The sequence below is a fragment of the Chamaea fasciata genome, unplaced genomic scaffold (assembly GCF_029207755.1).
Source record: "Chamaea fasciata isolate MVZ Bird 193981 ecotype frontalis unplaced genomic scaffold, bChaFas1.0.hap1 SCAF_5, whole genome shotgun sequence".
NCBI lineage: Eukaryota > Metazoa > Chordata > Aves > Passeriformes > Sylviidae > Chamaea > Chamaea fasciata.
Genome location: NW_027094090.1, coordinates 67,952,757 through 67,966,753, shown reverse-complemented (window position 1 = coordinate 67,966,753; position 13,997 = coordinate 67,952,757). Strand labels below are relative to the sequence as shown.

The 13,997-nt window shown below is 44.0% G+C and overlaps 1 protein-coding gene across 2 annotated transcripts; it reads left to right on the top strand.

The window, feature by feature from the left end:
• The first annotated feature begins 4,637 nt into the window (after positions 1 to 4,637).
• CREBL2 (cAMP responsive element binding protein like 2) lies at positions 4,638 to 13,462 on the top strand. 2 transcript variants are annotated; one of them, XM_066184306.1, is made up of 5 exons: positions 4,638 to 4,826; positions 5,012 to 5,033; positions 10,158 to 10,355; positions 11,430 to 11,577; positions 12,210 to 12,295. In XM_066184306.1, the coding sequence occupies exons 1-5, from the start codon at positions 4,816 to 4,818 to the stop codon at positions 12,221 to 12,223; spliced, it is 393 nt and encodes a 130-aa protein (XP_066040403.1). In that variant the 5' UTR covers positions 4,638 to 4,815; the 3' UTR covers positions 12,224 to 12,295. The 2 variants fall into 2 exon arrangements, with proteins under 2 accessions (XP_066040403.1, XP_066040404.1); XM_066184307.1 differs by having other exon boundaries at positions 4,641 to 4,826; positions 12,288 to 13,462.
• Positions 13,463 to 13,997: the final 535 nt, after the last annotated feature.

Sequence of the window (13,997 nt, the reverse complement as noted above, 5' to 3'; positions counted from 1 at the left end):
CCTGCTGTGCATTTTTCCCTGTAGCATTAAAATTCCCTGTGAATGAGTGTGTCATCCAGGAGTGTATCCTTCCTTTGCGTTTATTACAAATCAACGCAACACTTTTTGCAGTGCAGATTTGATCCCGTTCACACGAGCAGTCTCATTAAATACAAACCTCATTAGACACAGACACAAGGCTCAGGGGCAGCCACAACAACAGAGAAAATCCAATGCACTTAAGCAAGGTTGCAAGCCAGAAGTCTGCTGGGATGATGCTGACTCAAGATGGGGTGAGCAGTGCAGACCAGAGCAAAGTGCTGCATGTGGTGCCCCAACCCTTCACATGAGGGACAGCGGCATTTCTGAGAGCAGTCAAGGCCATCATGGAAGTCCTCTGACCCAGTTATCCAGCTTGCCATACAAGTCCTTCAATTTTTGCTCAAGCTATGCAGAAACCTTGTTTAATGCCCTTGGACAAGGCAACAGTATCAGACATAGATTAGTAAATGTTTTGAATGTGAGCACAGCCCATGCTGTGAATGCAGAATCTGGGGCTGGGAAAAAAAAAAAAAAAAGTGTTTAAAATGATTTTATGTCTTGTGGAAAGCAACCAGAAATGCTCTTACCAGAAAAGCCAGCTAATGACAACAGTTTTGACTGGCTCTAGTAGGTATGCATATGCAGACATATTTGTTTGCGTAGGCCAAAGGGGAGTAGCATGTTGCAAAATATTTTAAGAACCAAAAAAAAAGAGATGCTGAGCTGAAGTGGATTTTTAAACCTCTTGAGAATGAACAATATGCCTTTTTAATAAACCAGTTGTGCATAGAGATCAATGCACACAATTCAAAGACTAATCCTGCTGTAAGTTCACCTCAAGTATTTCATGAATTTCACATGATCCACCCACTTTTTTTCTGTACCTCTGCAATTACCATATCAGCAGCAATAATTCTCTGTTGTTCAAGTGCCAGATACAACATGGCTCTCACATTCCTGACCGTGGCATATTGTGCTGTTCTGTTTGTTTGTTGTTTTGGAACAAAATTTCATTTTACTCACTTGCACACCTCCCTGAACTTTAACCCACTCTTTGTAATCTTCTTAATCAGTGATTTGTTTGTCTTGATCCTTGGCTCTCAGTTTCTTATATTTAGTTTATATTTTGTGTGAAATCCGTGTTATTCAAATGACTTTTTGAACCATTTCTAGTTTTCCCCTCTGATCGTATTTGGAACTACCAATCATATGTGTGAAGCGTAGGATCATCTGACTTCTTTTTCTCCCTTCCACAAACTGGAAAATGAAGCAGCACCTTTCCAACTGCAGCATTAACATTTTCATGCAATATTTTAATTTACAGATACTCTTCAGCAATATAAAAGCATCATGAGCAGTCTCAAGATTTTGCTTCTGTGGGAAAGTTAGTTTGTCTCGATAAAGCAGTAACTTTTCTGCCTGTGTCTATGCACAGGACAAGAGCTGATTATTCCAAATTATCTTATTTCGAGTCCATTTTACTTGAGAAGAACACTTGCAATAGCAAAACAGGAAGGACTCCCCTTGTAGATGTGACTTCACACATTTGCAACTACAGAAGGCGCTCATCTTGTCACAAAGTAAATTCAGCAAAAATGAGAGTAACCCCCTTATCAACATTTAATTACACAGTGTATAGGAAGTAGTTGCAGATCAGGCTTCCAATGTGCTTTGCTTTGTTGAAACACTGATTAGGTTTTAAAAACCAACTTTCAAAGAACATCTGTTTTAAACAGAATTTTCTTTTAATCATACCAGTGAGGTGATCAATCACTGTACTTGTGAGCGTGTGCTGTTCACGTGTTTACCAGGTCTTCAAGGTCTTTAGCATATATAGCTGATTTCTCTAATGTAAGAAAAAAATACAAATCAACAACCAACTATATCCTAGTTATATAAACAACAATAAGATATAGAATATTAGGTAAATATACTTTTTTTTGGGTCACTCCTCTGTGACAAATACTTTAACTGGTGGGTTTAAGGGACAAGTTAAAGGTGTCTCAGTGTGAACAGAGTCTACAAATTGAAAGACAGAGAATTTCTTCTGTTTCCAGAAACATTTCTTTGGTATCATATTAAAGGATGCAGAAAAGTGCAATTTCTCTATCAGTTCTACAAAAAAAACCCCAAACCCCAAGGGATTGAAAGACAGGCTGTTCTTGCACAGTCTTTGCCCCATGGCAAATGAGTTAGCATCTCTATTAAAGCAATTAACATCTCAGTACATTTGGAAAACAAACAAGAGAATGTCTTAGCTTTATCTTTGCCTTTACATCCATAAATGAACCATCTCAAAGGCTCTGAATCTCTAAAGACTCCACAAATGTACGGTGGAGCAATTTCCGCAAAATGCTTGATACCAAAAGATTGCAAGATTTATTCTTATTTCAGGCTGGATTTCAGAGGAACAGATTTTGAATTGCCTGAATTAACACATTTACAGATCTAGGGAGAATAAACACCCTGTTGGGATGCGTTGAAATATGAGCACATGGTGCAAAATCACCCTGTGAATGATACTTCTGTTTTAGTCATACTGACCTAAGCAGTGATTTTTAAGCTATTGTCTGATTGCTGAACTCACTTTATTTATCTTCCTCAGAGTCTCTCTGGATCTCAGAAGCACAACCCTTCTTTTAACAAGTATTACTAACTTCATCAGGGGCCTGCCAAGAGTTATTGCACAAAACAATTTGTGACCCTGAATGTAACACAAGGTAGGATTTCCTTGGTGTACATGGCTACGGTTTAAATGTTTAAACAGTTAAAATCAGTTTAAAATGTCATAATCTTATGCTCTCTCTGTATGTGCATATATGTATATATATATATATATATATATAGAGAGAGAGAGAGAGAGAGAGAGAGAGAGAGAGATAATGCCCAGTTCCATTCACAATTGTTCTTTTTGATAGACTCCCACTCAACTCACATGTCCCAATTCATCCAGGAGGACAGCAGAGCCAGAGTGGAAAAGCAGACTGAAATGGGTTGTTTGAGTTGTTCCCTGCTAACATACAGAAGCTCCTAAGTGCTGAGGCTGGGAACTTGTGCTTTATCCTGGTCAGAAGCTGGGAGCTCTGCTTCTTACCGTGATATAAAGCAGGATGGGTAGTGTGGGGCAATCTGGTGGGAAGAAAAAATGCAGCTATAACTTTAATTTGCTGGTTAAAAGGATTCTGGCCTTTCTGAATCAGCACCAGAGCTCTGTCTAATCTCCTTCCTCCACTCAGGTTGCAACAGAGAGTTGCATAAGTGAGCTATGTTGGCTCTTTGCCACTCAATATTTCCCTTCACCGGGGAAACCCCCAGCTGGCTTTTAAAGTCAGCTTTATGGCCTCAGGATAGTGCCAAAGGCAGTGCAAGGCGCCTCACCACCTTCTGGAAGAATTTGAAGGCAAAGATGGGGGTGGGATCACAGGAGAGAAGCTCATCGCAAGCTATTCCTTCCACTTTATTAGCTGATGCCTCTTGTTTAACACACCGATCATCGCTGCTTTTTTATTACTATTATTTCAAGGGGGAGTTGCCAGAACTGCTTCATTGTTTTTGGACAAGCAAATAGGAAGCAGTGTGCAAACTGCCTTGTCTTTGACGACTGAGAAGGATATAAGCTTATAGAGGGGGGAAGAATAAAAAGCTTTGGAAAGTGTTTTGTCTCTGCCATCTAACAAGCATATCCCTCCAAGAGGAAGGTCTGTGATTCAGGGGGAAAATCCCATGACAAAGCCTTCAGCCCTAAGAATTGCACGTAAGAGAGATTAAGTCATGGGAAACTCCTGCGAGTTGAGTTGCATGAATAAAAAGAAACATGCAGCAACATGAAAACACGCCAAGCTTTAGGTTTCACCGCCAGCATGAAACGTGGGCCATGCTTAAGAGAATTGTGTGCTGGGGTACCCGTGTCTTTCCAGCAAGCACAGGCCTCATTTCAAGGCACAGACACGGGACTGTGGCCTGGCTTTGCATCAGGCATTCAACATCACATCTGTGCCATGTGTCCACACGAAAACGGGAGGGAACTGCGTATTCCCAAAGGATTACAGGGACTGCTGCTCCAGGCTTGGGGGAGCTCAGTAGTGTCCACGTGGCCTGGAAAATTCGGCTCTGTCTTCAGGAATTCTTAGGGCAAAGCAAGGAAAAAAAAAAAAAAAAAGAAAGAAAAAAAAAAAAAAAAAGAAGCAGGAAACTTAACTTTGTTGTTTTATTGGTTTGGGGTTTTTTTCTTTTTTTCACCGAGACAGGCCGTGAGTAAGATCGGAGCCAGCAACCCTGGCCCCAGCAGCCCCTGGTCATCTTTCCGGAGCCGTGGGGGTTACAGCAGAGCAGCTGTGGAATAGCGCGAGCGTTAGAGAGAACACAAGCAAACAAACAAACACAAGCCACCACCAACTCCCGTTCCCCACAAAACAAAACAACTCTCCAAGAAATCAAGAAATTCCGCTGCTGCGGCGAAGCGGGGGAGCGCCCGCAGCCTAGCGGGAAATGCAGTCCGCCCGGCCGGCGAGGCGAGGACCAATCGCCGCGCCTCTCCTCTGCCGACCCTGCTGGGAGCTGTAGTTTTTCGTGTCGTCATCAGGGCGGCGGCTAATGACGAACAAGACTACAGTTCCCGGCGTGCACCGCGCTGCCGGCGCCATCGCTCCCCTCGGCTGTACACAAACAGGGCGGCCGGCGATGGCGGCGGCCGCGGGCGGCCCTGAGGCTCGGTGAGCGCCGGTGTCCGCCGGTGTCCGCCGGGGCTGCGGGCGGGTGGCTCTGCCCGCTCCTCGGGGCTGGCGGCACACATGGATGACAGCAAGGTAAGGGGCTGCGGGGCCCGCCCGGGACTTAGGCTATTTGTACTACCCGACTTCCAGGTTTTGATTTAAAGATAATTTTTGTTCTACCGTCGTGTCATTTGGAGTCCTGATAGTCTGCCTTCTTTTCTTTTTTTTTTTTTTTTTCCCTTTCTCCTGAAACATTTTTTGACACGTTTCCTGAATAGAATAAATCTATTTACCCAGTCGGTAAGTCAAATCTTTGGTCTTTTTGTTGTTGTTGCTAAATATCTTCCTATTTTCTGAATAGGAAGAACCAACAGAGGGGAGTATTCACTCTCCTTGCTATCTTGACTCCCCAGTACAGTTTTTATCAAGTTCACGAGGCCACGGGTCACCCTGAGGGTTGGGTGACTCTGTTCAAGAGATGCCGTTTCCCCTGGGAGGGCTCTTCTCACTGCAGGCTGCTGTGTCAGGATGAGACAAGCACTATTTATACCTGATTTGTATATAACTGGTCACAGCTGGAGCCAGCGCGTCCTTGAAATCTCCTAAAAATTCCACTGAGTCATGCTTTCCTCCTTGCTGAGGGGAGCTGGCTTGTGGCAGGACTTCCCCTGCAAAAAATCAGCTAAATTGTGTAGTGACCACTCTGTGACTGCCTGCAGCCGAGTTCAGTGCTTGCCTTCATCTGTGTGACACGAAGAATTGAGCTTGCGGGCTGCAAAGTTTCCCCCGGTTCACGGTGCACTTTAATTTAGCCTTATCTGGTTTAAGAGAACATTAGAAGAGTGGTTCTTGTTAACACATTCTTCAAAGTTGGAAGGAAATAGCAAGAAATAAAAGGAGGGGTAGAATATCTTAACATCAGGTCTAGAAAAAAAATTCACCTTTCATTTTGGAAGGGTGTTCTTAAATTATTCACAGGCGCGCACACACACAAAAAAACCCCCCACCCAAAATGTGACTTTTTATCCTTTTCTTCTATAGAAATGCTTTTAAACAGGGGGTTGTTCAGGTACTGGCCTCATTTCTTGCTGTGGTTTGGGCTATTGGGTGTGGAAGGGGAAGAGTTTAGTGATGTAGCTGTGCCTTGGCGGTTAATTCCTGTTCAAACAACACTTGGGCATCTCTGAAGTATTTGGAGGGAGGAAAAAGGAGAAGCTCTGTTACAGTGGTTTCAGCCTTTACAGGTGGAATTTCTTGGTTAGTTTACAGGACTGCATATATCTTATTATGTATTTGTTACATGCACTGGGAAGCAGAAAATAGAGACTATGTAAGAAGTTGATAACTCTTGTTGGTCAACACCAAAATACAGTTTTATCCAGCTAACTGCAATCTTTTTTTGTTAATTACAGAGGTTTTTATAGGGGCCACTGACGAGACTTACTTGGGTAGTTAGCTTGTCGATTTAAGGCTAGAAATGAGAAATAGAACTTTGTAACATTAGCTCACTTTTGTTATTCCAGTGAAGTTAAAAACAAGCAAACAAAAACCAGACCGCCACCAAAACAAGCTGAGGTTTCTCTCTTTTGTTACAAATATTCTTGCCTTGCACAGAAAAGATACTATATTACTATTTTTGTGGATCCAGCAACTGTCCGTGTCTTGCTCTGGTGTTCGTGCAGCTTTTCCAGTCCTTAAATGTTTTAAGAAGCTCCTGCTCAGCCTTGTTCAGGTGGCGTATCTGCTCATGTTTTCAAGGAATGAGTAAAATGGAGATTGAGTGACTGCTGCCCTGAACTTTAGCACTTACCCTTCTGGGTGCCTGCATTACACTCTGTGAAAACTTGATATTAATGCTGCTTTTTTTTTAAAACAGACGTGGCAGCAAATACAGACAGTGTTCTTTATGCATCTGTGCAGAAAACATCATCTTTATTAGGAGACTTGTGACTGGCTTCATTTGCTTTCTGATTTTGTAAAAATGTTTGCAAGCGGGAATAAGTTCTTCCCCTCTCTGCTGTAACGCAGCCACTTAGGTTTTATTTCTTCCTAACCTCTTTTATAGTTTTATATAAATTCTGTAGATGATCGCCAGTTCCGTGCTGCATTAAGTTCTGCAGAGCTGTACCTTCAGTGAAGAGTCTGCTTAAGATGGATCTCAAGTGCTGGTCGATGGAGCTGCTTGTTTATTGGTAAATGAACTCAGAGCTTCTGGAAGGTGCTGACCTGGTCAGTGTGATCAGCATTGCTGAGCAGTGCCTGGGATAGTGTTGCTTTCATCTGCTAAATTGAATCAAACTTGCAGATGTCATGGTGAGGCCAACTTTTTCCCAGTCTTCTATCTGAGGGGCTCAGCTCCTCAGCACTGTGAGTGCTGGTATTATCTGTGCATTTCCTTCCTCTCTGCTATGCATTCTGGCAAGGATTTTGGAGAGATCTGCTGCATGCTTCTCACAAAACAAAAAAATCCAGAAGTCTGAGGAATTTTCTGTATCAGGTCAAGTAACTGCAGCTTTTCCCAATTCCAGGTCAAATAATTTTGTGCCTGGACGGTGATGGGAGGCGGGAATTGAGGTTGTGATCTAAGCAGGGTATTAAAAGGGAATTGTGGAATAGGCTGAGTTGGGATCATCGAGTTCAGCTCTGGCCCCGTGCAGGACACCCCAAGAATCACACAGTGTGCCTGAGAAAAGAGTCCTGTTCTTCTGTTCTCTGAAGTCTGAGCGAGCTGAAATGGGAGCTTGGTCAGATCTCTAGCTAATGCATGCCTTTATTCATATTTCTGTGAAAAGTTTTATGATTAATGTTGTTCTGAGTCTTGATTGCGTATTACTCCTTGAAAAAAAGCCAATTCTCCACTGCTGAATGCTGATAGATCACACCTCTTTATAAACTCCAGAGAAATACAAAGGGACAAAAAATGTTTGCCTGGTCTGTTGCCACGTCCAACATCAACTATCACTTCTGCTTTGTCTTCATTCTGTCACATCAGCATAGCAACTGAGCAGGCAAACAGGACTAGAAGCCAGGGAGATATGGGAATGCTGGATGGGGGCAAAAGATCTCTCAGTTTTTTGTTTGTTTGTTTTTTTTTTTTTCCCAGCTGGATTGCTTAAGGTTACAGCAGGAGCTTCTAAATCTCAGTGAGGAAAAAGTGGTGAGGATGCAGGATTGGATTAAATTGCTTAGCAGTGCTGTCTTTGCAGGGTGATGTGTAGTTGTGTGGTGCACTCCAGGAGCCATGAGGACAGTGTGAGTCTTTGGGTATGGTGTGGGGGCAGATTATTAGGGTGTTAGTGCCTAGAGTCAAAAGGGAGGGAAGCTTTTCTTTATCTCCATAGTCCTGGTGGCTAGAGCATTGTCAAGTGACCATGGTTCAAGAGGTACAAACCTTCCTCCTGCCCTAAGGGGGCAGGAGTGTGCAGGGCTGCTGCAGTGGTGAAAGGTCGTGGAGGGAGAGCAATTGGCACACCTGTCTGCAGAAAGCTCTCTGCAGTGACCAGAGGGAAAGCAGTTTATGGATAATGGTGGATCCAGGATGCATTTGCTATGTGCCAAGCAGTCTTTAACTTGCTGACTACGAGAGATGGTGTGGTGGGAGCCATTCCCCCACCTGAGGCTTTGGGGAGAGGCTGTCAGTGCTCCTGTGCAGGATCAGGACTCGAGGCACTGTTCTGTTCACGCAGCAGTGTGGGGTGTGCTGGGGCCCCAGCCTTGAGTGCCAGCTCAGAACCCAGAGTGGCCAAGGGTTTTTAAGAGAGCTGCAGCGTGTGTCTCTTCAAGACCTTACCAAAGATTTACTTTGAGCTGCCTTCTGGCATTAGCACAGAAAAACCTCAGGTGCTGAAAGTCTTTTGAGAACTGAAGTACTTTGGCTGCAGTGTGCGTAATGGATTATCCATCCATCTTCCAAGTGCAAATAATAGTAGATAGCAAATTGTGAGTGCCCACAGGGCCACCTGGGAGGATTCTGTGTAGTTCTACTGGGAGTATGGATCAGGCCATCCACAGCCAGGAGTGTGTGCCCATGAGAGGACAGATCTTGTCATGCCTGAAAGAGGACAGTCACTTTCCCTTCTTTAGAGCTCCTGCCTCGGCCACATCTGGTTAGCTTTATCTTACTTTGAACTACATTAGATTTTCCTCAACTAGAAAATCTTGAGGGGGGCCACCTTGGTGAAGTAAAGAATTATTTAAACTGTATTCAGCAGTTCAAGTATAAAAGAACTTCATTTTTTTTCCCCCCCTTTGCTCTTCTGAATGTATTGTGTTTGTTTCATAATCATAGATGTCCATTAAGTACTTTGTGTTCTTTCATTTGCTCATGGTAGGCAGCTACTCCTGAATAAATCAGGAGGGACAATACAGAGAGGGTAGGATTATGTTGGCATGTGATTGTTGACTCACTTACCAAAGAAAGAATAGGCTCAATTGTATAATCCTTTTTTTTTCCTCTTCATTCTGGCACATCAGTTCACTATGTTATTGTTTTTATTGCAGCTTGCTAAGTTTGCAGAACAAGTGACTTCTTTGAACGTTAAAAATGACTTCTTTTGTAGCTTTTCACAGTAAAAGTGCCTTTTGTAAAAATTATGAACTCTGAAATTCTGAACACTGCCTATTAGAAAGAGTCTGTCTGTATCCAGGATGGTGAAATACTGAGTGAAATTCTTGTATGCAGGTGTGTGTGTGTGTGTGTGTGTTAGGTGTATTTCTCCACACTCCCTCCAGTCAAACAGTGTGGTCAGAATGCAAATAAAGTGAAATCCTCACTTCAGAGGGGAGCTGGGGTGTGTGGCTGATGTAATGCTGACTGGGTGATACTGCCCAGTGACCAGTGAACTGAGCTTCAGACCATATTTAAGATTTCCTTGTGCCATGCCCCCATGTTAAGAGTGAAATATTTGGCTGGGGAAACACAGAGTAAACACAGAGGAGACTGGTTTTTGTTTGGGTGGGTTTTTTGGGGGTCTGGGGGAGTTTGGTTGGGGTTTTGTTTTGGGGTTTTTTGGGGTTTTTTGTGTGGTTTTTTTTTGTTTGTTTTGCGTCATATTGAAAGAAACAAATAATTTTTTTTCTGAATTGAAGCGTTTATCCCTATAACTTAATATTTCCAGACCTGCTAGGGCAGGTGCTGTTGGTGATACGAAAGCAATATCACTACAAGCTGTTTGTGCCTCCTCAAGACCCAGATGCTCTCATAGCTAGCTGAAGTGTCGTGTTCAGTTCTGGGTTCCTCAGGATGAGAGAGAAATAGAGCCATGGAGAGAGTCCTGAAAACTCCGGAGCTCAGCATTCTTATTTCCTCTGTTGCTCCAGAATGTACATGCAAGATTTTATACTTGAGACTCCTAGTAGTTACAGTCACACGCTTCCAGCATTCCTTTTGCAGAGCCTGATCCTTATTGTGCCCTTCCTTTCCAGGTGGTTGGAGGCAAAGTAAAGAAACCAGGCAAGCGAGGTCGTAAACCAGCCAAAATAGACTTGAAGGCAAAGCTTGAAAGAAGTCGTCAGAGCGCAAGGGAGTGCAGAGCCAGGAAGAAGCTGAGGTACCAGTACCTGGAAGAGCTGGTTTCAAGCAGAGAGCGAGCCATCTGTGCTCTCAGAGAAGAGCTTGAAATGGTAAGGAGCTCCCATTTAACCTAACCCTCAGTGTTAGGTGGGACCTGTCCCTGTGAACGCTTGTTCTCGGGACCACAGTGACTGACAGTGGCGTTTGGCTGGCCGGGAGGCAGCAAAACATCAGATGCATCCAGCTGTTTGTCTGCTTTGGGGTGTGGAATACCAATTCATGTCACAAGTTATCTGCTGGTTCTGAGCTGGAAGCAAGCGAAGAAAGTGCCATTGCGTTTGAGTCTGTTGCCTTGGAAATGTTTGGTTTGGAAAAACCTTTGACAGAGGCAGATTGTGGGGAGAGGTGTTGAAATATCAAAGGGCAAACGTGTATCCACAGGGTGTCATTGCTTTTCTCTGTTGGATTCTTGCAGCATGCTCTCTGTATAGGTGGTTCTAGGATGTGTAAGATGGGGGTCTTGCCCAAATAAGCAGCATTAACCAAAGAGAGTGTTTCATCTGGAAATACAGACACAGCGGTGTCACTGAAACGTCACCAGTGCTGGGGACACTGCCTTGACCTGGCTTTAGGTTTGTTTGAATGGGCAGGGCTCATCACAACAAGTCAGCAGGTTTAGGATCAGGTGAAAAGCCAGCCAGCTGTCCCCAGGTTTTTGATGTGCTTCGGGGTTTGGCAATGAAGGATTTAAGACGAGGGAAGTAGGAAATGAGGCACATGTGCTTCCACTGTGCCTTGTGCAATGGGAAAGGACCTCTTAATAGCCCGTCAGCCCCAGAGTCATGTGAAATATTTGTTTTTAATAGGCCATGAACTGGAACGGTATTCTCGCATGCCAGCAGCGAGGGATTGCACAGAGTGTTCCGTGTTGTTTAATAATTACAGTATTCTGTCTGGTGCTGCCTCCGAGTAGCAGTTTATTGACTGAAAGGCTTTGCTGGGGCCAGGTATGCAGCCATGGCCACGTGCTCAGCTCGTTAGGGCTCTGCAGTTTCCTAAGAGGCTTCAGCTCAGTACATTCAGACCTTCGGTGCATATACAGGAAGGTAAAGATTACAGCCCCGTTTTGTCTGCTGATATGATCTTGGCAGTTTGCTGAGGCCTCGTGTGTTTGCATGTTTCAGTACAAGCAGTGGTGCATGGCCATGGACCAAGGGAAAATCCCCTCGGAAATAAAAGCCCTGCTGACTGGAGAGGAGCAGGGCAAAGCACAGCAGAACTCAACCAAACTTGCCAAGGCTGTGAAGACAGAGGCGAACAGCGGCAGTCCCTGTAAGTATCCAGCCTGTGATTAATTCCTGTTTTGTTACATCTTTTGGGGTGTAGGAGGATGGCTGTGGTGTAGGAAGAAACATAAGGATGTGCTTTTGGGCACAAGTAGCTGATTGAAGCGAAGAGCTTAGTGGGTGGTACAAAAGACTCTGTGTAGTGTTTACATGGACAACACAGAAATTCCACTCTAGAGGAAGCTGGGCACTTATTTTAAAAGAAGACTCTTTGTGTTTCACCAAAGCCTGTGGAGACCTGTGAAGACCTTAATTTCTTACAGCATTTTCTGGGTTTTTTTAATGCAATCTAAATGGAGCACATAAAACATAACTGAGCTTTAAAAGCTTTACCAAAACATCATTCTAGCTGCAAGGGAGAAATGCTGGACGTGGGATTTTCTATGGAGTCTTCTTTCTGACTCCTTTGTGCTTGTGCAGGGAATTGAATAGGTTTTTTTCTGGGAATTGGAAAGTGAGAGGACCGTGTGATACAAAGTCATATTGCTGCTATGTGTATGCAAAGGGAGAGAGTTAAGGTGTAGCATGAGCAAATCCGTTTCTTCTAACTTTGTAATAGTTTGTGCTAGAGGCTAAATTACACTTCACTGACATTTTTTTTTAAATATGAGTTTCCAGCTTTATGTTTTTAAGAATCAACATGAAAAACATTTTTTCAACCATGACAATCTTCCCCCCTCGGTGCACCATTCTCAGGAGGCCGATGCAGATCCTTCCGTGCTGCGGCAGAGGTGGCTCAGGAGCTGGCAGGAAGGAAGAATGCTGTTTTGAAGAGTGGATGCATCCCCAGGTGCAGGGGAAAGGATCCCAATCTGTTCTCTTCTCTTTGCTCCTCCCCACATGAAATTCTCTGACTATGGTGTTCCTAAGGCTTCGTGGGGTGGGGCTTTTGGGGCAGTGGGTGTGGGTGGAAGTGGAGCCTTGTTCTTCCTTTCACTACATTGCTCTCCCCAAATACAGCTGTGGCAGCTTTGGGGTGTTCCCAGCGCAAGAGTGGGGCTGCTTTTATGTCAGAGCCCAGAATTAGGCTGGCTTTGTGTTTGGTGGTTACGTGGTTGTTAACTGTTGTGGGAATCTGGGAGGTTCTGTGAAAGAAAAGCAAGAGAAGGATCTTGTAACAGCTTTGCTAAAGCCAAACCCGCTACTGTAGGTTGAGGAGAAGGAGCTGGATCAAAAGCTTTCAGTAAGAAGATTTATAGCAACGCCATTTGTAACCTAAATGCAGATGTTGCTCTTGGCATCCATCTGTAATGCAGCATGTCTTCTGTGTGGCTGGGATTCTTAAAGAGGGACTAGATACATCTCCTGCTTCTACCCATACTTCTTCCACCAGGCGTGTTTTCCACCCAGGAAGACAGTCAAGGCATGTCCCTTCAGCCTGCTTCCAGCAGGGAACAGCAGCCATTCCCTCTCACCCACTGGGCCCTGATACCTTTCCATAGCTACCTACATTTTGGGCCCCAGTGCCTCTCTGGACAGCAGCTTAACGTGAATTCTGCAACGCTGTCCTGGTTTCCCAGCCAGAGACAATGCCAGGGACTGGTAGCAAGGAAAGCAGGTCGCATCAGTTTGATTTTCTAGTGAGAAAGGTGATGGCAAAACTCTTGTGGGCTGATGTGCTCATCCCAGTTATTGGCAGATAACCACTTTCCTCAGACTGCTCTTTCTCCTGGATATGCTTTTTTGTATTCAGGTGAGGCAATGTGGAGAGTGGAGCTCTCAGGATTTTCAGAGGGGGTTTGGCTTGCTTATTCTGTTTTGTTTGTGACAATGTCTTTCTCTGTATTTTATGAAATGCATGGAACATTTTTGTAATCTTATGTTTTCAGCATTGTTTCATAGAATAAATATTATAATGAATGACTTCGCTAGACTGAGTGTTGCCTTTTTTATTGAACTAATTGGGTCTGTTTAGCCTCGTCTCAATTCAGGGTGGGGTGAAAGCACTGAAAATAATCAAGTACCATGTTTCAGTGTACAGCACAATCGTTTTCAGAATTCAACACGTGGCTTTAGGTTTTTTCTTTAGACCCTGCAACCAGGTACTTAGTTAGCAATTGCTAAAAATGTTGCACAGACACAAAAGACTGTTAGGAGAAGTGAAGTCACACTGAAGTAGAGATGGGGAGGGTATGAGGGTTCATGTTGAGTTGTCTGTGTCCTATCCTGCTCATCCCCATCATCCCCCCTCTGTATCTGAAGGTCTGCAGTTTGTCCTGAAAGATAGCAATAAAGCCAGCCCATAAGTTTGGAGTTTTTTTCTTGATGCTGAATCCTTATCTGTTCCTTTTCCTGGATTTTCTGGAGGAAGAAAAACGCTAGGCCAAATGTTCAGAACTATACTCTGCCAACCTTGGACTTTATAACATGATCATACCAGAAGTGTAATGAATTATTTTGGGTTAG